This window comes from Barbus barbus, assembly GCF_936440315.1.
Source record: "Barbus barbus genome assembly, chromosome: 10".
Taxonomy (NCBI): domain Eukaryota; kingdom Metazoa; phylum Chordata; class Actinopteri; order Cypriniformes; family Cyprinidae; genus Barbus; species Barbus barbus.
Genome location: NC_136738.1, coordinates 18,934,088 through 18,961,297, shown reverse-complemented (window position 1 = coordinate 18,961,297; position 27,210 = coordinate 18,934,088). Strand labels below are relative to the sequence as shown.

The window sequence follows — 27,210 nt, the reverse complement described above, 5'->3', positions numbered from 1 at the left end:
AAGGTTAAATTAATAACGTTTATTAGTTAAATACAATTATCAAATCAAATAACTTTTCTTGTGACATAATTATGAATAAACTTTATGCTTGACTAAAGCATTTGCATTGGTGGAATTATTCAAATCACAGGAGAAAGTCAGGATCATACATTTTTAATTGGGGTTAGATATCTAGGTCAGACAGCCATTTTGTTACTTTTCATGAGAAATAAATTATTCAAACAAACCCCCACCCTCCCAACCACACGTCTTCTAAGAACTTTTTTTAAGAAATTATATTAGGTTTATAGATCTATATATTTGATAAAGGTCCTGTTAGATCTGGAAGATAAATCCTTGATTTTTAAGAAACGTGAACAGGAATTTTTGGTAAATTCATACATATGTGCATTAGTAATAACAACAATAACAACAATTGTCAGATGATTGATGGAATTAGGAATTCCCACCAAATAGCTTGAATGAGAAGGCATATTTTTTTGACTAATGATGAAAAATTTATTGAAGTATAAGTGACAAGGAAGGACTAAACAATTTAATTTGAGTCAAGACAAAGACGTCAGACACAAGAACTGAAAACGCAAGAAATGAAAGTATATCCGCATAAATGAAAATCAGTGTGAGTTGGGTGGGGGGTGTGGAGCAGTTCTGTCTCCTGTTAGTAAAGCGACAGCCACCGCCAGGTCTGCAAAGTAAAGGAAAACCTGGTGTCAGAGGTCTGTTCAGACAATGGAACGTTCCAACTCGTTATCTGCCAACACTTTCCTGTTTTTAGAAAGCAGCTAAGATTTACATTGGCTTGGCCATGTAGAGATCTGAACCGTCATGCACACCGTTAAAGATTTTTCTCTGCACTGGGCAAACAAAGGAAGGTATTTCAGCACCGTGTCTCTTGTGGTCATAACTTTTCAAGTTGACCTGTTAACAAAGATTTGAGTTTTTAACATGTGTCGGGGTGCCATGCTTCTTTTTGTATTGCAAAGATCAAGTTTTGTTGACTCAGAAGCTCAGAGTCTGTGTATTTGGACTCATGGCGAGCACCGAACAACAGCTGGTGTAATGCCAGACATAATGTGTGCTTGTTCATTCAGTGCTGTGTTTTCTGACTCATAATCCTTTCAGGTTTTTCTCTGCTGGAATTTCATTGAATTAGACTCAGATTAGAATTTAATGAATTAGAATACTCATAACGTGTGAGAGCTGCAGCTACACACACACAAAACAGCTGGATTGTCAGAAACAACTTTATTAGACTTTAGCAAACAGTTGATGGCGATCACTGATAATTAGGCTCAAATGCTAATACTTTTTAGAGCAAGTAATTAAATAATTATAATTTCAGTATTCTGAAGTAAAAATGCAAAAAGTAATCTGTCCTTTTGTTCTGCCTTGCTCACTCTTTTTGTCTGTGTTTCTTGCAGTGCTAGTCAAGCTCAGGTTTTTGTTGGAATTTCAGAACACCAGAAGCTAATTTTAGGATTGATCATTCATTTTTTGGTGTATCCTGAGTCCTTATTCCCCTGGATCTGTCATCTTCGTGTAATTCAGTCATCGTGAAGCTGAAACTGTGATTGTGCACTTCTCTCAGTCCAGTCCTTCCTCAAGTCTTCCCATCACACCGCATCAGATTTCCAGTCTGTCCTGTGAGATTTTCCCACTGTCTCCGTCTTCCTCTGAAGACAGTTTTCACACTTACATCATTTTCTGTTGTTGTCTCCACCCTGTCCTGGAAACTGATAGTGTATCCACACACTAAAACAGCAGATACATTTTGTCCAGAATGCATGATTTATTCAGTCACAGATTATTAAATAAATATGAATTACTTTGAATCTACATGAAAACCTGATGAGATCAAATCTTTGTGTTTTTATCCCTTACGCTCACCAAAGCTGCTTTTATTTCATCCAAAATACATAGAAGACAATAATAATGTGAAATTCTTAAAAATCTAATATTTTGTATTAGCCTATTATCAATGCTGAAAACCTGATACTGCTGAAAATTTTGGGGTATGTATAGGGATACAAATACTTTTATTCTGCAAGGATGCCTTCAATTGTTTAAAAGTGACAGTAAAGACATTTATAATGTTACAAAATATTTCTGATTCAAATAAATGCTATTCTTTGAACTTCCGAAAAAATGTATCCTATTAGAATGATTTCTGAAGGATCATGTGACACTAATGACTGCTGAAAAGGCATAATTTACTTTTAAATATATATTAAAAAAGAAAACTGATATTTTAAATCGTAATATTCCACAATATTAATGCAGCCTTGGTAAGCATGAGACAAAAATAATATACATTGAACTGTACCAGTAATCATTGTTATGAGCAGTCTATTCTAAAATCACTATAAACAACTGCCTTATTATCTTGTGCAATATTAAACATATATTTTTACGTGTGGCTCAGTCATGCTGAACGCAGACAGTTGGCATTTTCCCACAGTAAAGAAGGGCTGCGTTTGTTTCCATTGCTGCTCAATCTATCCCAAAGCTCAGCAGCAGAGTAATTAAAATCTCAGCATGGCCGTACTGAACAGGATATGCCGCCATGCCCTCCAACAATGAGGGTCATTCTTTGGACACCAGGCCAGGTACCTGAAATCTAGCCTGCAACAGCTCTTGATCATTAAAAACATGTTACTGCTCATCTGGAAAGTCAGCACTAGAGCGGAAATTTGACTTTGTATCGGCAGGGAATGAGCCGAGAAACTGGATTACTAAAGCAAGAAGATGAAGGGAGCTTTTGTGTTGACTTGGAAACTTATCTGAACATCTGTCGAAATTTCTTTTTGTTACTTTGTTTTTATTCATTTCATTTTAAATGCATTTGCAGCTATGCTGCAGCTACTCTGTTGTATTGTATTATCACTTTTCTCTGATAAAGCCAACTTTATGTTACAGAAATCTATCTTTCTGCCATCACAACAACAGATTGTTACTAAATACCTCCATAAGGTTGACTTCATTTTCAACCTGTAGTCCATTTGTGAAACAAGAAGGGACCTAAAGGTCACTGGGTGTTCACATTTGACCTCTGGCACTGGGTTTAATGAGAGCTGTGTTTCCTCTTCTCTGCTGCATTTCAAACACCCACAACTACAACGTAAATCTGAAGACTCATAAAATAAGACCTAAACCTGTCTAAATAAATTAGGGTTTCAATAGTTGAGTGACATGAACCACTGGAGCTAGATACTGGTCTAATCGAGAGGTATGTTTAGGGTATTACTTTATATTTTTAAATATAAATAAAATATTAAAAATAAATATAACAAATAAATTACATAAATAAAATGATGTTATCTAAATTTATATATATATTATAACAATTTTCAAAAATCATGTTTTTTCATTGTGCATTCCAATTAATCTCTATCAAACTGCAGTTGGGTTATTTTGATCAGGTTAAAAAATAACTAAAGAATACAGCTAACACAATAAAACACAATAAATACATGACAACATAATAACAAAAAATAAAATAAAATCAGTTTAGCTTTGCCTTTCCTTTTTGAGTAGAAAATCGACGGTAGATGAAAGGGTTGAGTGGAAAATGGAATAAAACGGAAATATCTTTTGTGTGAATAGCTAATGTCAGCATTATTTGAAGAGAACACTGACAAACTCGTTTGATTTTTCTTGTTGAATCATGACGTGTGTATTTTATCCAAAACAAACTTAATTTCTTCAGAATTTTTTATTATCAGTAAACAAAACATCAGTAAACATTTAAATTGAATACATACAACACAGGTAAGAGACCACACAAGTATTACCTATGTACTCCAAAGGTGTGATTTAAAAACATATCCAAAATTATGTACACAAGAATATACAGGGATATTACAAACAAGCGTAGAAAAAATATCTACATTTATAAGAAGCCTTGGCACATGATGGCATGCAGCATTCACAATCTTAAAGTATAAAAAGTTCATGCAACCCTATTACAAATCTGTATTATTTTTTTATATTAAAGATGAGAGTAAAAACTGATTTTAAAAACCTTTTTATGTACATGTAATGTTATAAATCTGAGCTGATGAGAGCTGATTTTACATAAGCATATGCATATGACCTCAGATTGTTCGGCCAGGTCTACTCGTGATAAATGTTTTGTGTGTTTCTAAACTGGCACTAACTGGTCCATAATTACCTGAGTAAAGGTTTTGAGCCCTTCTGTGATCACCATGCCCTTTATATTGTACTGAAGTGAACAAAATGATTTCAGTGAATGTTACAATGCTTTTCATAACTTAACAAATGACGGAGAAGAAACAGGAAATAGCTTCATTTACAGCAGGGCACATCGCCTAAACAAATCATAATAACGCCTGAAAAAAATAACACTGTCGCTGCAGACTCAACACTTTTTGCTGATTGCACAGTCAGCCAGGAATTATGATTAGGAAATATTATAGTACACAACAATGGACTGACAAATGTGTAGGAACATATGTATATATAATTATATTAAAGCCCTTCACTGTAGGCTATATGGACGTTCACTACACTTTCACATGACAATCTGTACACAAGTGCTTTAGGAATACATGTTGCATTATGACACAAATACACAGTGCAAAACTAACAGAGGATGTTCTTTTCATAGGAGTGAGGAATGCTGGTTCCTATAGGTGCCAAGCCCTTTTCCATGATGACAAAAATACTCTCACAATGAGGGGTGGGTGGAAAACTCATGTAGCTTGACCCCTAAAACTATGTTCATACCTACAGCCAACAGTTCAGCTTCCAACAAAAATGGATGATAAAAAAATAAATATCTATACAAATGTATAAAACACAACTCACATAATTTCAAAGCAAAAAATGTGCAGGTTTGTGCCAGTTTTGCCATAAATATCCCAATCCCACATCCATTACAAAAAACTGACTATTAGACAAATCCACACAGCTTGAGCGAAACCAAACATTAGTATACGATTCATAAGAATGCATTCATAGGAAACAAAAAGTCCAAGAACTAACACTTCATTTTGAGAAAGGTAAAGCCCCCAGCTGACTGGCAGGAGTCAATGGTTTCCTAAATGATTGATATTAAGGTGTATTCCACTCTGGATGATTGTCTCAGATAATACTGTGGAGCATCAGGCTGATGATACAGACAGAGAGCAGCAGCGTGGGACTCTGTGCTGGTTGAATGCTGTCGTTAATAGGAGACGTTGTGGCAAAGATGGCATCAGTCTCGTTTCGTGGGAGGGGCATGTTACAGATGTTCCCCTCACAACAGGATGTGCACACCTGCATAGAGAAAAACAAACAATAAGCAGAGATTAAGAAAGTGATCATTTGCAAAAGTGTTAAATGAAAAACAATCACTGCGGTTATAAGCTACTAAGACTTGCACATGACAAGCGCGGAAAAACAATATAATGTGGTCTCAAATTAAAAATATTTTCTGACGACTTATTAATTTGTTGCCACAATTGAACTAAATTAAAACTAGAGGATGAATTAGTACATATACTGGCCATGATTTAACTAAAAGGATGGAACAAAATAATAAAACATGGTTACAAATGAATACTTTTTATGAAAAAATTATATATTTGTGTATATATTTCTTCACTTTATTGTGGGGAAAGCATTTCCTCTGAAGTTTTGTTGACAAATGATTCACCTAATGCGTGAAGTCATGGACACACATCCCAGAGCTAATGCAAGATGAGCATTTGTGGTTTAAAAGTATATACATTATTTATTTATTTTTTTTAGAAAATGACCAATTGTTTTGCTCGATAAGACCCTTATTCCTCGGTTGGCATCACGTAGAGCCCTTTGAAGCTGCACTGAAACTGCAATTTGGACCTTCAATCAGTTGGTCCCCATTTAAGTCCACTATATTAAGAAAAATTCTTGAAATGTTTTCCTCAAAAACCTTAATTTCTCTTCGACTGAAGAAAGAAAGACATGCACATCTTGGATGGGGGTGAGTAAATCATAAGGAAATTTGAATTCTGGAGCGAACTAATCAACTCAGTTGTGCACAGAGGCCTTTGGAGATGGGACAAATTTTAATCTCAAATTTCTTACGTTTTATACAAATTTACAGCACTCCTCCGAAAAAATATTTATACAAAACAAAGTTGGTGTTAAGTGCTTTGGGCTGAATCCGTTGCTGAAGTTTAATACCATACTTCAGATTAGGCCTGAATGTCCTGCACTGTAATAAAAGGCTCAACTTCACCTGTCTGAACATAAACAGTAAACAGTCATTATTTAAAGTTTACCTACAGAGAAAAAATCACTTCAGACCAACACAAATAAATGAAACCTTTTTAACCTAAGAATGAACCTTCGGCTTCTAAATTTTCCCTTAGTGTAGCTGTGGCATCTTTACACCGCATTTATCTCTCAATCTGGCCTTCTCACATCTGCCCCCTGCCCTCTGCATAACTCCTGTCTGGTGCTAGAGGTAAAAGGTAAGACACAAAGAGTTCAGGGAGTGACCGGGCGCACCTTTCAGCAAGGATTACTCAAAGAAGGATTACTGAGAGACAGCAGCATAACTCACAACTTTATGTCATCTGCAGCGAAATCACTTGAGAGGATAAATGGATTAACTAAAGAGAGTTTAGTGTCGCTGACTGAGCCATATCCTACAGGCAGCAGAGCCGATCACAAATGTGCTTATCAACCACTTGACGTTTTTTTTAAGATCACTTCAAGTGGACTGTGTAAAGTGAGATGAGAAGATAAACGTGGATGGATTTCAGCAGGGTGAGCAAAACACAAACAAAAATTACTTGATGTGACGTGAGTTGTATCTCACCTTGTTTCCTTCATAGTCCATCTCAGAGCACCCTGTTTCAAGACAGTCTTCCAGCGCCACACAACGCTTTGTCACCGACACCGTGTTTCCATCCCAGCTCATCTTATGTTGTGTGTAGCAATATCTGCTCTCTAAAAGTTACAAAGGGGCTTTAGTTTTCTCAAAGACATACATTACAAAATACAGCTATAAATTCTGACTAATAAAGGAGCCAGATTTCAGTGAAAAAGCAATATTCCTCTAGAGATTTTTTTTGCACCGGAATATTGCAGCCCTCAGCCACTTTAAAAAGTCTTACAATAACACAATATTGCACCATATTTAAGAACTATGTGGAAACGCTGAACACAACCATATTTGAGCATTCCTGGAAATATATACATTCCCTGCAAATGTGCAGATGATCTGCAGCAGCATGCGCTTTACTGAAGGAATGAGTGTCTGTAAGGGGTTACAGCTCCTGAGTCATTAACACACTGCTGTAAATCAGACCTGACACAGCACAGGACTCCTTATATGGGAGGCTATTCATGGCAAAAACATGAACTGAATACATATATGGAGTAACTCGTGGGCAAAGCAGGACCTGAAACATACTGACCCAGCTGCACCTTATCAAAGTCCCTTTAAGGCAAGTCATGTCACTCGGCAGCCGTCTTTGAAACACCTCTCGGGCATGAATGGGGAATCATCAAATTCTCCAAAACTGTTTGCAAAGCTTACGATTACATTTCATATTTGAAATCACCAATACAATCTGACAACAACTATATCAAAAGTGTTGTTTATTTTGCTCAAATAGCATTTAAAAAAGCTTATTTTTAAGGCTAGATCAGCCAGTGCGCATGCACAGTCCTAGGTGCTTTAAATGCACCTTCACTGACTCATGATAGATTGTTCCTTGTTTTTGGTTGTTGTTTCACAGAATGACAAAAATACTGTACTTTTGTTTCAAGATACACACAGCAAGATAAAGTGAAATGATGGGTCTGTCAAAGGAATTCAGACTGCTCTGTAATAAGAGAGAGGTAATGGAGATGTTGGTACCTCGTGGACAGTAGAGATCTGGAGCCCAGCGGTTGCATTCATAGTTGTCAGGTGCATCTTCACAAGTAAAACATTTAAATCCTCCTGGATATGGAGTTGCTGGGGAAAAACGTATAATAATCAATGTTAACAGAATGGAAATTATTGGTAATGGCAAAACTCTTGGTGAAATTGATAAACTTGCATAATTATTATGTGGAACAAAATAATTTTGTTGTTTGTTTTTGAAAGTCTCTTATGCTCACCAAGGTGGCAGTTTTTTATTTTTTTTAATTGTATTAATTCATTTGAAAAATATATTTTAAATAATATATTTTATTTTAGTACATTATAAACAGTAATATAAAAAATAAATATTATTACAAATTAAAATTGAATTTATTTTTTATTATTATATTTTAAAATGTAATTTATTCCTGTGATAGCAAAGATGAATTTCAGAAGCTATTACTCTAGTCTTCAGAAATTATAATTAGGTGCGTAAAAAAAAATCCTATTATTTTCATTGTTGAAAACAGTTGTGCTGCTTTATATTTTTGTGGAAATCGTAATTTTTTTTAGATTCTTTGATGGATAGGATGTTTAAAAGAAGAGCACAGAATATTTTTTCCTTTCAATTAATTGTGCTGGCATAATGTTAGAGTACATTAAGCTTCTTTTCCCCCCAGAAAACATTCATTTGAAAAAGTCAGTAAAAAATATTGATTCTTGCAGTAGAGTGATGCAAAATATCTCAATATTTAAAAAAATTATTTACACTGTTTACAGATTAAATTAAATGAAATATATTGCATTTTTAAATAAATCACACTCAGAGAAATGTTTTATGTATCTATATCAATTTCATCATCATGAACATCTGCCATACAGACAGAGACACAATCTAATCAAGTGCTCTTCCACCAGCATTTTGCTGTTATTTCTTGGGTGAAAAAAGCTCTTGGGAATACAGTGTGCTTTTTTCTTTCTGGAGCTCCTCAATCAAATTATACAGCTCACATGAAACAGAACCATCAGTCTCTTTTTTTAAGAAGAAAAACCTGTTGTTGACCTCACCCAGCAAACATTTAGTAATCTGATAAGGTGACCATTTTAAACAGACCATTCATTCACCCAGACAGCCCTGATCTGTTATTACTTCTGAAGTCTCTAAATAGCTCTATATATGCAAACAGAGCCTACTAGTTAGTATTTTTGACCAACACTTTTACTGTTAACTCCCCCAAATTCTTGTGACTCTTATAAAAGTGGTCACTCAATAATTAATACAATGATACAACTGACTATAACCTCTCTTAGATACAGCACAGACCTAAAGAGAGAAACAATTGAAGTTAAAGGGGTCATATGATGCGATTTCAAGTTTTCCTTTCTCTTTGGAGTGTTACAAGCTGTTTGTGCATAGATAAGATCCCTGAAGTTGCAAATACTAAACGTCTCTTGACGTCAAGATGTGGAAATATTTGCATAATGCAGCCCAAATGTTCACGCAAAGAAAGAAGTTGTGGTTTCAGTAACCGCAGTAGTGTTGATGCAGCCATGACAGGGAGACGCTGTGTGTTTCTAGGTGAAAGCAAACACACTTTATTTGAATTTCTGAAAGTAGATGCATTTAGAAATCATTAAGATTCTGACTCTGTTCCCCTCTCGGGCTTTAACTGATGGTAAAACTAAGGACATGATTTACTGTCTTATAATTTTGAAAGCTGAAGCTCGTGATTATGAAAAGGGGTGTTACATTTCCGACGCGGCTTGTGGTGTTCGGCCAATCACAATGCAGCGTGGTTGTCAGCTGGCCAATCAGAGCAGACTGCACTTGTCGGAAGGAGGGGCTTTGTAGAAAACTAAGCGTTTGAGAGAGGCGGGGCATAGAGGACTTACAATAATGTACAGTATTTGAAAAATAATGTGTTTTTTGAACATTAAAACATGTCAACATATTCTGTTACACCAAATACACCAAATAATGATCTTTAAAAAAGCATCATATGAGCCTTTAAAACAACATAAAACATTAACAGCAAAACATTAACATTTACAACCATTGGGTGTCTATGTCATTATAAAATTATAAATTTTTCCTCCAGCTAATTCAATATGCATGCCTTGTGTGGGTATTTGTTTAATTTTTGATGTCAAAAAAGAAGAAAACAAAACAATTTTAACATAATCCATGCAAACATGCTTTTGAGCTTTTATAATGAGCTGATTTTTGATAGTCACCAGTGTTTTGTTGTGCATGTAAACACTCATTGTAAAGTAGTCCTAACTACGCTAAGTAGCTGGGGTGTGTTTTCTGAATGATCTCATGGGGTTGTAAATCCACACTTGCCATCTGCAGTGATGAAACAAAATAAACTCCATCAACATAATAAATCCTCTACATCAATATGCAACAGCTGGATATCAGCAGGTCACAAAATTCCTGCTGGTACACAACTATTTTGGGATCTCATAAGAACTGATTTGTTTGAACCTCTCTCTCTCTCTCGCTCTCTCTCTCACACACACACACACTCTCAATACCCGCTGGGACATTGAGCAGATACGGATATCTCCAGCTGCACACCGGAGAGCCGGCACACAGCTAAAAGGATTTTGGGAGGTCCTGCTCACTGTGATGAAAGAGTTTGGGATTTCAGAGATTAATTCTCTCAACAGAAATGAAACCAACCTCTACTCTCTTCCATTATAGCTAAATTGTACTTGAACATTACAACATGTAACCAATTGATTCTGAGATATCACATATTTAAATAGGAACTGGTAACAAATTATTGTAACTATCAATATAAATCACTTACGAACATGTAATGCATGGAACAGTGGTTCTCAAACTTTTTACACCAAGTACCACCTCAGAAAATATTTGGCTTTCCAAGTACCACCATTATGACCAACATTAAAATGCAGTACCACTATGCACAGTTAAAAACAACAACAACAAAACCAATCTGTTTTATTCCTAATAAGAATATTTATTATTGTCAGCCTCTTAAAACATTGTAAATACACAGTTTGAACATTAACACTGCACTGTGCTTACTTCCAAGTAAATAAACTTAATTAAATTAAAATATATTGTACCTAAAGTGTAATAAAAACTGTACTGTAGGGTAAACGCACCTATTAAGCTCACCGAAATCTACATTGAGACATTTTTAGTGCACAAGATCTTGGTTTCGGTACAAAAAGTTATGTTAAAATAAAATATTAAACTCTCACATAAAAATATTTAATTTTATTTTAAATGACAAAAGAATTTCAATTAAGATATACATCATTAAATGAAAAAGTCTGGCTGTGCTTAATGGGTACATTTGTGTACCCTTTAAGCACACCCCTGTTCCCATTAAGCTCACATCATGTTTTATTAAATATTCTTGTTTATTTAAAAAAAAAAACTTTTTTAAAGAATAATTGAAAAATGTTTTATTTGAAGGTACAAAGTCAATAAAAAAAACAAAAAAAAACACTAAACACTAAAATCAAGCAACAGGGCAATCAATTTGATGAGTTATATTCATAGTGAAATGTCATCTAAGCACACTGCAACATCAAGACTAGTCCACGTTCAGCTAAATAACACATATTCAAAAATGAAATAAAACACACCAATAAAACATTTCATTCATGGGGATGAACACAGAAACCATGCGCACATTTCTGTGTGAGTTTGTTGTGAATTTAAAGTCTGCTAGTGTGTGATCCTCAGTCCTTTAGTGTATGATGGCCAGTTTTCCTTTGTGACTTTACAAAGTCTTTAAGTGTATTATGCCTGGTGTTTTAAAAATGTGTTCACATTTTAAAAGTCATGTAGTGTATTCCAGCCTTTAGTTGTTTTTTTCCTGGACAGATATGACAAGTTTCTGATGGACGACATGCCTCTTTCATCTTTGGGCATAACTATAGTTATGTCTCAATTTTGTCATCTTAAAGCTGTTAAAATAAGTTATTATACATTTTATAAAGATTAAATTAAAGTGATAACCATCAGTTAATATTTAAAGTCTGTTTATGAAGTATTTACATAGATGGTTAATGTGGAAGAGCTTAAAGAGAGCACACTGAGCTTAATGGGAGCAGCAACAATTTTTAATACATTTCATGTAATATTTATTAAAATGACAAGATTTTGCTAAATAAATAATCATGTATTCATGTATTAAGTTCATGTATTAAGTTAATAAATATTTTAATATGAACAACTATTATTAACAATATCTATTAAATTATAATTTTTCTTATTGATGTCACACTGAAGCTGTGTGATTTTCATAGTAGCTCACCTTAAAATAATATGAAATCTTTAAAAATTACAGCAGTGCAAAACCACAGACCAGAAATAAACTGTCAATTTATAATATTATGGATGTAAAAGTACAAGCCAGTAATGCCTGTGAAGTAATATATTAGCGTAGCACACAATCTTATACAGCTAGTCAGCTAACTGTGTTCTGTAGCATCTGCACTATGTCCCTAAAACATCTTTTGGATCTAATGTAATTATTTCCCACATTCATGTTCCAGGTTATAATATGCAAAAGTTTGAACATTAATCTCTTATTTTTACAATAAGTAGTGAAACCTACCCAAAATAAAGGCTTAAACATCTCAAAAATGCACATTTAAAGGGCTCCTGTTTTGGTGAAAGTTTTTAGACAGCTTTCAAAATAGCCGCCAGACAGAGTGAACACATGGGGACGCATGTCTCAGCGTGCAATGATCTGATTGACTTGAAATTACAGGAGGTATGTAGTAACAAACACATCAATTGGTTAAGATATTAAGTAGGATAATAAATTATTTTTTCTTTTTATAATCTGAACTCAAAAATGAAAGTGTGCTTAATGGGTACATGAGCTTAATAGGTACGTTTACCCTACTTAAATGTTACAAAATGTACTTAAAGATTAAATGAAAATGTGCCCTACTTAACATTTAAGTACAGTAACTTACAGTTTTTATTAAAATTTTAAGTAACTATCATACATTTTCATTTAATCTTTAAGCACAGTACAGTTTTTATTTAACTTTTAAATAAAAAAGTACTTGATTAAAAATAAAAAGTTAACACAGGCTGTATGTGTAGCTACAAGTAATGACAATCAGGCCGCAAAAGCCAGCTGAAAACGGCCAGCTCTGAGCGCTTGAACGGCGAACGCGACAAGTATAAAAGCCTTGTCCGTTTGGGAAGGTGCACACGCAGTCAGCGGAGGCTCGCAAAGCGGAGCCATGCGAAAGTATAAATCCAGCTTGAGAGGGCAGCGTATTTTTTATTTATTTATTTTTTTTAATTGAGACGCTGTGCTTGCTATGATATGGACTATCCACTGAAGTAATATGGCAGACGCATCGTGAATGAAATGTTTCTCCAAGCATTATTTTTCATAACAATATTATGGTACTCTGGAGGGTGTGACCGTATTAGTCCCGCCCCTCCTCCACTGTGATTCGTTAGCTGACTAAAAAGTGACCGTGATGAGCGCTAAGTTTTTACCCAAACATTCTTCAAGTCTCGGCGCCGAGAAAAGAACGTCTGAGTGCTCAGCATGAAAAGACGCTCTAATTTAAAATTATTAAAATGGTTAGCCTCAGGCAAAAAAAAAAAAAAAAAACGCTTTGGTGGACACGCGGCCTAATTTATATTTAATTCAGAGATTCCTCTGCGTACCACTAGAGGAAGCTCACGTACCACTAGTGCTTCAACAAGGTGCTGAAAGCATTCTTTAGAAATGTTGGCCCATATTGATAGGATAGCATCTTGCAGTTGATGGAGATTTGTGGGATGCACATCCAGGACACGAAGCTCCCGTTCCACCACATCCCAAAGATGCTCTATTGGGTTGAGATCTGGTGACTGTGGGGGCCATTTTAGTACAGTGAACTCATTGTCATGTTCAAGAAACCAATTTGAAATGATTCGAGGTTTGTGACATGGTGCATTATCCTGCTGGAAGTAGCCATCAGAGGATGGGTACATGGTGGTCATAAATGTTCTCATTCTGTTTACGCCAAATTCTGACTGTACCCAGGGGCGTAGATTACGCGGGGGACGCGGGGGACGTCCCCCCCCCACTTTTTATAAAAAGTAAATTCGTCCCCCGCAATTTTTCATTGGACAGTTGTGTTCTCGATATGTTGAGGTTTTAATGGAGCAATGTATATAAATGCAGAATGATTTAAAATTCAAAGAGACAAGATATACATGACGTTTACGTTTCCATGGCAATCAGTCACTCAGTTTGTGACGTCACGACATGCCCAGGCTCGCGCTGTATGCATCATTCATTAGAGGTCGCGATGAGTTCAAAGCGGCAAGAAACTCTTCACTCCTTTTTTACGAAAAAGTCAAGCAGCGTAAGTTGTCATGTGGTATCCGAATAGTGTTGCACAATGTTGAGTGACTCTGCCTATTGATCTTGTTAAATAATTAGCAAGTTTTGATGTTCATTATATGAAAAAAAAGCTGCCTGGACAAACATGCACTTATTTATTTTCAGTGTATTTTTCCGTAACTCTTTTGTAACGTCTTTTATTTTAACACGTATGTATATTATTAGAACCCTTCAAATAAGAATAAAGATAATGTTGAACTGAGATTTTACAGCGTTTGCAGCATTGTGACACTCTGCCAAATCTACATGATGTATTTCAATCAAGTATGCAAGCACTGATCTGATACAGGACCGATTTTAATTTAGGGGTGCTCTGTCATTATTGCACTAATTTTACTTTTTTATGTGTTGTCAAGAATGAACAAGAAACAGTCAGCCTAGGTTTGTTAGGGCAGAATCAGGACGACACGCAAGAAAAACACACTTCACAGGTGAGAAGAACTGATAGAGTGGCTTTTAACACCTGGCTGGTTTTACATGGTATAAAATATATTAATACGCAAGCGTTTGTAGGATTATATATGGACCAATCATAGAAAACACATAATTAGTCAAATATAGAAAAATAAAAAATAACATTAGTATGATGAACAACTTCTCAGCTATAATTTTTAACTACAGTAGGTAATTATTAGCTTGCATATTGGTTGTTTATTAGCACTTAAGAACATATTAATTCTGTATTCTTCATGACCATATTCTGCATCCCATAATCCTAAACTTAACTACAACAACTACCTTACAAGCTATTAATAAGCAGTAAATGAAGAGTTTATTGAGGCAAAAGTCATAGTTAATAGTGAATATGTGTTTATCATTCTAAAGTGTTAAAATAATTTAGGATACAAATTATTGGTTATTGTCCAGCAGTGTACTTAATGTGTTATTTTCTTCTGTGTGTCACTATTCCCTGTATGTAGATGTTTCAAACACTACTTTATTTGCTATAGACAGAGGCAGAAGTGAATTCAGAGTTGAGAGGGAATGAGGCAGAAAGTTTCAGTGACGCTTCAGAGGTAAAGATTATTTACAGCATTGTCTATGATAAGATATTTCTTTTAACATTGGTGGTGATGGCGCAGTGGATAAGACACATGCCTTTGGTGTGAGAGATCTGTGAGACACCAATGTGTCCCTGAGCAAGACACTTAACCCCTAGTTGCTCCAGAGGCGTGCGACCTCTGACATATATAGCAATTGTAAGTCGCTTTGGATAAAAGCGTCAGAGAAAGAAAAAAAAAAAAAAAAACATAGACTAATCAGACTAATGTATAATAGAACAGAACAGAATAAAGAAGAATGTGAATGTGCAAGTATCCATTACTGTGTGCCATGTACTCTACATACAACACACATAAAATACAATCTGAAATATGTAAACAATAGTACCCTTATAAGGACATCTTTGTAACTTATACTCAAAAAGGTACCAATATGTACCGTAATGTACAACTATGAAAATTTTTGGGGTAAATAAGGTACAAAGATGTGCTTTTAAGCGTACTGTCCCAGTGACAAGCTGTTGTATTTCTTTCTTTCTTTCTTTCTTTCTTTTTTCTCTCTTTCTTTCCTTCTGTTTTATAATCATATATAATAATATAATCATAAAGCATATTAAGCAAAAAGGTATGATTAAAAATAAAACCTGTCAATTAGACAAGGGTTAATAAAAAAAACAAAAAAACAACAACAACAAAAAAAACAGGTATAACACTAGACATTCCGCCCCCCCCACTTTTGAAATGATGGCTACGCCCCTGACTGTACCATCTGAATGTCTCAACAGAAATCGAGACTCATCAGACCAGGCAACATTTTTCCGGTCTTCAACCGTCCAATTTTGGTGAGCTCGTGCAAATTGTAGCCTCTTTTTCCTATTTGTAGTGGAGATGAGTGGTACCCGGTGGGGTCTTCTGCTGTTGTAGCCCATCCGCCTCAAGGTTGTGCGTGTTGTGGCTTCACAAATGCTTTGCTGCATACCTCGGTTGTAACGAGTGGTTATTTCAGTCAAAGTTGCTCTTCTATCAGCTTGAATCAGTCAGCCCATTCTCCTCTGACCTCTAGCATCAACAAGGCATTTTCGCCCCCACAGGACTGCCGCATACTGGATGTTTTTCCCTTTTCACACCATTCTTTGTAAACCCTAGAAATGGTTGTGCGTGAAAATCCCAGTAACTGAGCAGATTGTGAAATACTCAGACCGGCCCGTCTGGCACCAACAACCATGCCACGCTCAAAATTGCTTAAATCACCTTTCTTTCCCATTCTGACATTCAGTTTGGAGTTCAGGAGATTGTCTTGAGGACCACACCCCTAAATGCATTGAAGCAACTGCCATGTGATTGGTTGATTAGATAATTGCATTAATGAGAAATTGAACAGGTGTTCCTAATAATCCTTTAGGTGAGTGTATATATATATATATATATATATATATATATATATATATATATATATATTAGTGCTGTCAAATGATTAATCGCGATTAATCGCATCCAAAAAAAATATATTTGCATGTATTTATTTCAGAAAAATATTTTGTTTATATATTAAATATATTTATTTATAATATAAATGATAAGAATATAAATATAGACATGTAAATACATGTAAATATTTTCAAAATATATACTGTATGTGTGTATTTATATATACATAATAAAGATACACAGAACACACACATATTATACAACTTAAACTTGTATATATCCAAATGTATCTATATATGTTTCAAGTCAAAGACTTGATCAATTGAGCAAAAGTGACAGTAAATGCGTTAATTATATTCTATTCATCAAAGAATCATGAAAACATTTTGGTCTTGGTTTCCACAAAAACATAACAGCCCAACTATTTTCAACACTAATATATTCAAAAAGAAACCAATTATTTTAAATTGTAATAATATTTACTGTTTTTATTGTATTTTACCCTCGGTGAGAATAAGAGACTTTTTTCAAAAAACATTACAATATATTTACCAACACCAAACTTTTGAACAATAGTTTAAGTATTTGTTTGGATACTGTTAAAATGACATGATCCATTCATGTTTGTTAATTACTTGATGAATGTTATTAGAAAAATTTACCCATATATTTGATGAGCATAACAACCATTTTAAGCATTTCAAGACACAAATCAATTGGGGCCAAAAGAAACAAAAAATCTCGGGCAGAAGAGCTACACTGACCCATGGCGCCATGGCCAATGCCACATGCTCTGAACAATTGATTTAGCATCAGCAGGGATGGTGGGGCAATCCATGAGTTTCAGGGTGGGGGATCTTAACACAGCTGGTATGACAGCTGAGACACTGAGTTTAGCTACGGATCACTGGCTTGATGCTCAACCACTGATGCATCCTGGAAAGCCAATTATTAGGACACAATATAAAATCTAGAACACCATATTTGGAATAAATCTGCATTCAGAGCCTGAAGGTCTAGCAGCTCCACACCATGACTGACAAATGAAGTCTGAATCCTTTTGATCTTCCAGATGACCCAGGAAAAACATGGATTATATCCATTTCATTTTCAAGGCTTTGGCGGAATCTAAGAAGAAATACTTACTTGAGGGATGGAGAAAAATAATATCTTTTTCTGTGAAGTCCCTAGACTGAACCGCTTTGATGATGGCGGTCAGCATTAGGCCCCAGGCCATGAGAGGCCAGGGTTCCATAGCTGGAGGAAAACTCACATGAGCAGGTACCCAGATCCAACACGGCACCTGATGAACAAAACAACCATTTATTAAAAAACAAACAACCAGGGTCATACGAAACAACTTAAATATAGGCGCCAAATAAATAAAGTTTAACAAGGGAAAGACATCTGCTGAAGATAGAAAGGAAACTCTATAGGATTAAAGCAGTTCAAAAGCGGTGTTATCCCTCTCCAGAACACCGGACACAAAGAGGCATGCTTGTTATTTCAGCAAGTGCTTCATTATATCATGACAATGTCAGCAGTCTGCCAATGTCCTGACCCTCGGCAACAGTGACCCTCTTAGCCGTTTGCTTTGGTTGTTGGCAGCAGAACAAACACTCGTCTATTGTTTTCAATTACTGAATGCCATGCTCACAATGACATCTTTGACGAACACCACAAAATAGAGAGTTATATATTTATAGTCTATTAAATGTGATCAAATTTAATGGAACAGAACATTCATGTGCTTCATGTGGCATATTTGTGATAGATTCTATTAACATTTGCCTAAAAAAATTATGTTTAACATTTTTACTTAAAAGTAAAAATAATCAAATTTCATTTTGACTATGCACATTTATTTAGCCTAAAATAAAATAGAATTAAATTAACAAAGGTTGAAAAAATAGGAGGATCTATGCTGTTTTTTGGTGCGTTACTTCAACAAAAATGTAATCAAAAATCCATCTGATAGACTAAAATAAGCCTGGAGAAAAGCACATGGCTTAGAGCTCTGTGGTATACATTACTGAAACGAAAGCTAGGGCAGATTACACATTTTTCAGAAGTACTTGACTAAACGGCTTTGTGTGTTTTCTTCAGCGAGTCAGATGGCGAGCCAGCCAGTAATCAATCCATTCATTTTGGTGAATCAGTTTCTCTAACTTTGTTTACAACTCACAAATTTAATTCCCTATGGAAAAAAGCTGACTCATAAATCCTAGCATGAGAAAGCTATTCAATTTACTCTCAACAAAAACGGTTTGAAATGGATCCCACTCTTGTTGTAGGTCCCCTGTAAAGTTTATGAGTTTATATTTTAGTCATCAGGCATATCAGTGAATCAGAGCACCCTTTTCATGAGATATTTGCTTAATTTACAGCATACCAGACCAAACAGCTCCTTGACTTGTAATATTAAATGAAGACAAACAGCAGCAAAGTTTAAAAGTTGACATTGCAAGTATTGTTGTTACTAAGATTTGATATTTAAGCCTGAAATTGCCTTTTTTTTTTCATCTCCATCAGTTTATTCACTTACAAATCTGAACATGGAAGGCAAGAAAGCACATCTTCAAAGCATAGCCAATTTTTGGTACTTTCTGTGGTTCATTAATAAGGATTAGACCCTTCGTTTGATTTGGAAAGTAATTCCCATTTAATCAAGAGCAACAATAACAGCATATCTCTGTGAACACAGATGTGTAAAAACCAAAACCCTTAGGACTGTTTATTATATAAAAACTAAAACAATAATAGTGATCAATTTTCTTTTTTTTCTTACTCTGCATCCAGTCAACGTCAATACAAATCAGTGCAATCAATGTATTAGTAGGCTACCACTAAAGACAGTCACTGATAAGAGTCCCTAAAGTAGTTGTCCAGTTGGATTATAATGGCTTTCCTGTCTAAAGCGGGAAAAACAGATTTCCTCATGTTTATTGTGTTTGCCATGCCGGTTTCAGAAAAATGATTAAACATACCGACACCGGGCAGCCTTGAGCTCCTGTTGCTGTGTAGCTCCTGACCTCTCAGACAATGTAGAGTGGCACAGCACAACCATGTTAGAGAGCATCAGGTTTCCTCAAAGTGATCCTTTTCACCGCTGAAGGTCTAAGGCGGTATTGAAAAGGAGCACAGAAGTACATATCGGTTTTCTTTTTTAGCTGCAGATTGGGCCCACAAGCTGTTCGTCGACTGGGAATGTCAACAAACAATTTAAGTATGTTTTGACACACCTTTGATAAATGTGGTGACCTCTATAATAAGTTAAGTCTGAAGATAATGAATTATATTTTCCCCTGGGCTTTCAGTATTATGTAAGTAAGAACTTAACACATGGAAATGTGATTCATGTGGATGCTGACCAGAGACATCAGATGCAGATGTATGGTGATAAATCTTCGAATGAAACAGCCAGGTGTTATGATGAATTAAATGTAATTAACTTAATGACACATTTGTGCAATTGTAGTTTTAATTACAGGGATAGTCCATGCAAAAAATGGAAGTTCTGTCATCATTTATTCACCCTCATGTTGTTCCAAACATGTAAAACTCATTTTCTTCAGGAGAACACAAAAGGAGATAAGTGTTCATGCTGCTCTTTTCCAAACATTGAAAGCAAATGTAAAATCAGGGTCAGTCAAGCTCCAAAAAAAAAAAAAAAGGCATCATAAATCTAGTCCACAGAAGACTTGGAAAATCGCACACATGTCATATGGACCACATAATGATCATTTTATTGTGATATTTTGTCATTTTGGGAATTTGACAGCCTTTGCTTTTCTATTCACATTAATTTTATGGAACAGAGCAGCACCAAAAAATAAAAAAATTAATAAAAATCTCTCTGTTCCACAGAAGAATAAGGCTTGAAGTAAATGACAACCATTTTTTTAACTATATGTAATGCATCTAACTATATGTAACTATAAAGATATATATATACGTTAAATATATTATCTGGCCAACTAAAAAATCTCACACTTAAATAGCCAATACAAGAATGTTTATTGCATGAAAAACTTGCTTAACCTCATTTTTAGCCTAGACAGAGAATGCCTGCAGGTGAAATAATCTGAAGCTCTGACAAAATCACCCTAGATGAGACTGTGACATGAAGAGGGAACGAGTTAAGTAAGGAAGCCCAGGGTAACAAAAAGGCATCCTACTGATAAGAAAACAGATTTAGTTTCAACACACAGGTGTCCTCAGACCAGTCATCTTATTCAGCTTTATCTGTTATTGGGGAGTCTAATGTCCAAGACTATCAAGCAACAGCTGTGCAAGCCACAATTCTGAGAACACGGGTGATAAGAGATAATTGTTAATAATAATAATGATAAATGTTTTTGAGTACCAAATCAGCATATTAGAATGATTTCTGAAGGATCATGTGGCACTAAAGACTGGAGTAATGGCTGCTAAAAAAAAAATTCAGATTCGCCTTCACAGGAATAAATTACATTTGAAAATATATTAACATACATTTGTGTGGCACTTGCTGTTTCTTCATAATTATTTTAATAATTTCATTTCAAGCGTTGACATTCTAATCACATTAATTACAACTGCAACTCAAGCCAGTCAAACAAGTGAAATATTTCATTTAATTACTTCAGTTTACAAACAAGGCACATAATAATCACTCTGACATTCAAAGGCAACCTTCCAGACCAATCAGGAAGTACCTGAGGTTGAACTTCAGTGCCCCAGCTCCTCTAAAGCTTTGCCAGGTGCCTGCCATGAGCAGTACCTGTCATCAAAGCCTACACGCCTGCGAGTCGCTCTGGAAAATGGAAACTGCGGTTGTCGGTTTATTTAAGCAGACTATTCTGTTGTTTGGAGAGTGTTGAAGAGGATCACGCTGCATTAAATCTTAACTGAAGAGCAAACACTTTAGCACAACATGAACATTGTTCAGAAGCAAAATGGCCTTTTGCACTTGCTTGATTTTGTCTGTACTGCTTCCAAGGTATTTCTGACCCTCTTAAAGGGGTCATCGGATGCCCATTTTCCACAAGTTGATATGATTCTTTAGGGTCTTAATGAAAAGTCTATGACATACTTTGGTTAAAAATTCTCAATGGTAGTGTAAAAACACCTTTTTTACCCTGTCAAAATCAGCTCTGTTTTCAGCAAGCAGTTTTTAGTCTATGTCGCGCTCTGCTGACCCCGCCCCTCTCTTCTGTGGAGTGACGAGCAGACTGTAAACTTCAGCCATGAAACTGGCTAACTAGCACATTATTAGGAAAGGCGATTTGCAAAGATTCATAAAAAACCCTTATACTCACTTCTTCTGTAGATGAAGCTGGATCACGAATGATTTGAGTGAACATAGACACATTTAAGCAGATCGGGGATCGGCGCATTCACTTAAAAAAAGTCGTGACGTATTGTCAAGTATGGTGACCCATACTCGAAATTGGTGCTCTGCGTTTAACCCATCCAAGTGCACACACACAGCAGTGAGTAGTGAACAAATGCACACACACACACACACACACACACACACCGTGAACACACACCCGGAGCAGTGGGCAGCCATGCTGCGGCGCCCGGGGAGCAGTTGGGGGTTCGGTGCCTTGCTCAAGGGCACCTCAGTCGTGGTATTGAGGGTGGAGAGAGCGCTGTACATTCCCTCCCCCCACCTACAATCCCTGCCGGCCGAGGACTCGAACCCGCAACCTTTCGATTACAAGTCCGACTCTCTAACCATTAGGCCATTCACTTCAAAGCGAAAGTAGCGTTAATCCTCTGTGTCTTCAGCGGCTCGGTAGTAATTGACGACTGCTATATTCATTATTACATCCAACAACAAAACACCTCAATCGCTTACTCCGAGACATTCTTGTCTTCCCTGCACCGGAGTCCATACAATGGTGGATCCTTCAGAAATCATACTAATGTGCAGATTTGCTGCTCAATTAATATTTCTAATTATTATCAATGTTGAAAACAGTTGTGCTGCTTAATATTTACAGAACAGTATTTATTTAAAATAGAAAGCTTCTGTAACATACATGTATTTACTATCATTTTAATTACTATATTGAATAGAGCTGTAGGCTACAAATAATGTGGATAGTAAAATTTAAATTATTTGGTCTATTTTGTAAGAAATGTCTAAATCTATATTGCAATTTCTGAAGTTTTGGCTGAGCTGAGTCATTGTTGAAAAAAAAGAACAATCCACTCCAAAACATGCAACATTAATCATTTGACTGCAATGTATTATGCTACTTTTAAAGCAAAAGTGCTAATTTTAGTGTTTAGCACCTGTGATACACCATGCAAGAATGACTCTCTGAAAGCCTGATTTCCTCTCTGTACAGCATGACATCCAGTCACATTCATGTCATCTCATTACTGCAGGTCACTGGCTGACTCAGACCCAGCAGGGTGGAGGAAAGAGGCTCCCAGCAGTTCAAGGGCCCTGGAGTTCCTGCCTGAGCCACTGCCAGGTGAGTAAGACTAACTCAGGTCAGAAACACGATACTCTGGGTTGTGAATCGGCCTGTGAATGGCAGTCGCTCCCATTAATAGAGGGAAAGAAATGCAAATCCTCTCTTGTGACTTCCAAAACTTGTTGGACCAGATTTCGCACAGGTTTGAGAAGTGAAAGGAGAAGAGCGGCAAAGAAGCCACAAGTTGCAAGTTTTCACTTTTTTCCAGTCTGCCACAAACACCTGAATCTCAGTATTTCATCTAGAAGGAAAACATTATACTAAAAACTGCATTATACAAGAAGCTGATATTACTCAGGACAATAGCACAATCCTTATCTATGCCATGAATAGAAAATAAGCAAAAAATATTGCATAACATATTCAAATCAGTTTATTGTAAAGCTAAATTCCTTGGAAAGCCACAATATAAGAAGAATGGACAATAACACAGATGAAGCTGCACCTCTCCATTCATCCATTCATTTGAGAGAGCACAATGCAATCTCAACAGAACCAAATGGTATCGAGCAATGTCTCTACCCTATAGTGCACCCGGCCAAAACCAAAGGAGTCACGTTGGATCAGAATCACACACCAGCTAATTTAAATCCTACAAGCACACACACACTTATCCGGCACTATTCGTTTGAAGTGGTCCAGTTCAGCTATATAATTGTTAATCCCCTCTTCAGTCTCTTGACACATTCAAAGATCCAAGGAATCGGTCATATAGTGCAGAATAACACAATGGAAAATCAGCTTCACAATGCTTAGTCTCTGTTTAAAATGATCACTGTTGGAACAATGTTAATGTGACACAATGTGCCATATGCTGCATGCATAAATTTAGGGGAATAAATTTTCACTCATACAACATTTTAATATTTTTGGGTGGACATGAAGTCAAAATGTCAGTCATACAGCATTCCTAATGTAATAATCCAGAAGAAAGCACTAATAAAGAATAAAAAAATTAAAAAAATGTTTTTAACAAAAAAACATATTTAACAAAGGGTCTCACTGCATGCTTATATATAATGTCTATATATATATATATATAAATATATAATATCTATATATACGTTTGTGCTAATTTTATTTCTATTTTAGTTTTAGTTATTTGAATATATCTAGTTAAACTAAATTAAAATACGAAATGCTGCTTTTTATATTTTACTGTACTTCAGTTAATGTTTATTTTATTTAAAGTAATGGTTTTAATTTGAGTTTTAGTCTTAGATTTAGGTTAACTATGATAACCCTGGTGAGTAAATAATTAATTTTTGTTTTTGGGTGAACTAGCCCTTTAAAAACCTTTTTCTATTATAATATGTTTTCTCAACAAGTTATTGATTTATCTGTTTTGCTCCTGTAGATTTGGGTTTAACTGATTCAGCTAGATCTGACTTCTGCAACAGCATCTCTTCTCTTCCCTTCATCTTTGGGTTCGGTGACTCCGCTTCTTAAAACTAGGAATAAGACTTGAGCTCTTTAGGGTAGGGCAGATACAATAATGTCTTGGCGTGTGGAGGGGTCAGACTGAAGAAGGGATAAAATATCCTTGTGGCAGCTGTAGAAAACCAAGTGGGTAGGGTAAGTTTGATTCCCTTGAACTTTGGGCCAGCAAAAATCATAACAGGATAAGAGGGCAAACGGGGGCTAATTAGGAATGTTCATGAAAGGATTTGCTCCCTCTTTTGTCTTTAGGGCTCAGATGGCAAAACCTCACATTCTCCCAACAAGACATTTACACTCCGTGATCACGGACAGAGTGTGACTGAGTTTAATCAGATGGGGGGAAAACACTCTATGCTCTCAACTATGAAGCTTTTGTGCATGTTTACATGTAAACATCTACGGTTCAGACATCATTGAAATATTTCAGATCACCTAGCACTGGAGGAGCTTGTGATTCAGTCAACATACCATGTCAAAGAACATATTTAGTAACATAAATTGCCCAAACATAACACCGCTATGTCTGTTCAAGGTCTTAAATGACAGGAATAAGGGCGTGCTCACACTTGGTGTCTTTTTTGACTAGAAAAAGTTGACAAGAGCGCTTTTTTAGTGTGCTGTGTGCTGCAGAAATGTCATCTTTTGAAGTTAACGGGGAGGTTAACGTCGGTTCACAACGACGTTTGTGGGAGACAATATACAGGGAAGGAAACTGTATGGTGCTTCCAACAATTTAGTCCAGGAGCTCCGGTTGGATGATGCACCTTGTGCTCCGAAACTAGTACGATCTGTCTACCGGCTATCTTCTCCTTTTTTCTTGTTGTTTTTGTTGTTGTTAAGGAAACGATTCGCCACTCGCTTGTCATTGGTCAGCTGTCAAAAAGGCGCTTGACGTAGGGTGTTTTTTTCAGAAAAGTTGAACTTTTTTCAACTTGAAAAGACGCTCTGAGCTGCAGAAGAAGACGCCGGCGGTGGCGTTTTAAAAAGCACTCAGGACTTTTTTGAAAACACGGTTTACTCCATAGGATTATAATGTAAATAGACACTGGCAGTTTCAAAAAAGATGCCAAGTGTGAACATAGCCTAACTCGTGAAGTCCGAACTACCGGGGATGCAAGCCCGAAATTTGCGTACTTGGTATTGAGAAACGCGTGCAGACCTAACGTTACGTAACAAGACTATTTGCCTAATCTACCACGATGGAAACGCAGACAGCTACAGGTCTGGGTGAAAAATGTCCACATATTGTTCCAGGTAATTTCGGTGGAAAAGCGCCTTATGTTTCACAGAACTAATCGTTGCCTGGGTTGCGTAGGCTACGTATATGTGGGGCGGATGTATCAAAATAGGGGCGAGACCCTTTTGGGGTAGGGGCGTGTTTGTTTTGGTGATTTCAAATATCAACATTGGCTTCCAGAAATCGCTTACCCTGCCTTTAATTCTTTTGTATGTAAACCTAAATTTATTTTATTTCTAGGTTGATGTTTAAAAGTTACCATTTACAGCAGTTGTATTAAATGCAATATCATGATCAAGCCGAACAGAAAATCCTACAAAACCTGAAAATGAATATTAAAAATGTTATAATAATAATACAGTTTTACAGATTCTTTTAAATGTTTTATGGTATTGAAATATATATCTGTATTACTATATATTATTACTGGTCAATGGTTTGGGGTTATTCAGACTTTTTTTTTTTTTAAACTAACAAGCCTCATCATAGGCTGCAATTATTTGATAAAAAATACAGTAAAACCAGTAATATTGTGAAATATTACAATGCCATTTTTCTATTTGAATATATTAAATTGTAATTTATTCCTGTGATGACAAAGCTGAATTTTATTACTCCAGTCTCCAGTGTCACATGATCCTTCAGAAATCATTCTAAGCTGATTTGCTGCTTAAGAAAATAATAATGTATTATTTTTTCAGGAGCCTTCGATGAACAGAAAGTTCAAAAGCACAGCATTTATTTAAAACAAAACTTTTTTGTAATAATTTAAAAGTCTGTACTGTCACTTTTGTTCAAGTTAATCGGTCTCTGTTGAATAATAAATGAATGAATGAAGTGCTGAAAGAAATTCTTGATTTCATAAATACATTTCAAAATATATCTCATTACACTGATATTGGACTACACACTAACTGAGGTGAATGAGCCTTGTTGTTCAAATCCTGGTACAAGTGTATTAACAGACTACATATAAATCTTCATACACAGACAAAAGATGGCAGCAGCTTCACTACAGGGTGCAAAAAGGCCTCCGTAAGACAAATCGGATACATCTGTTCAGTAAAGCATTCAAATGGGGTTCAAGAGCAGCTAATTAGCATCAAAATCTGCCAAAAGCTCTTTAACACCACACAGTTTTACATAATCCTCTCTGACCAAATTATTCTCCATAGTGACTTACCTTAAAAAATACATATATCATGCCGTAAAGGTAAAAAGAGTTGAAAATGAAATTAATGGAATAATGGGGCGTAACATGCAAAAATAACAGATGCATTAAGAGCGCCGGGCGCCTCAGGCAGACTAGCACAGGCTCAGTGATAGCGATCTTTGCCTGGTCACTCATGCAGTTAACGCTAAACAAACTTTGCTAAAT

The 27,210-nt window shown here is 35.8% G+C and overlaps 1 protein-coding gene across 1 annotated transcript in view; it reads right to left on the bottom strand.

Annotated features, from left to right (window-relative positions):
* Positions 1-3,696: 3,696 nt before the first annotated feature.
* Positions 3,697-27,210, bottom strand: part of LOC306876426 (ly6/PLAUR domain-containing protein 6) — a 28,384-nt gene continuing 4,870 nt past the window's right edge. The window contains exons 2-5 of the mRNA XM_079427568.1: positions 17,829-17,985; positions 7,856-7,954; positions 6,809-6,939; positions 3,697-5,277 (exon numbers count right to left, since the gene is read on the bottom strand). Of these exons, the coding sequence (XP_079283694.1) occupies positions 5,104-5,277; positions 6,809-6,939; positions 7,856-7,954; positions 17,829-17,937 (513 nt within the window). The 5' untranslated portion in view covers positions 17,938-17,985 and the 3' untranslated portion in view covers positions 3,697-5,103. The remainder of the gene's footprint in view (positions 5,278-6,808; positions 6,940-7,855; positions 7,955-17,828; positions 17,986-27,210) is intronic.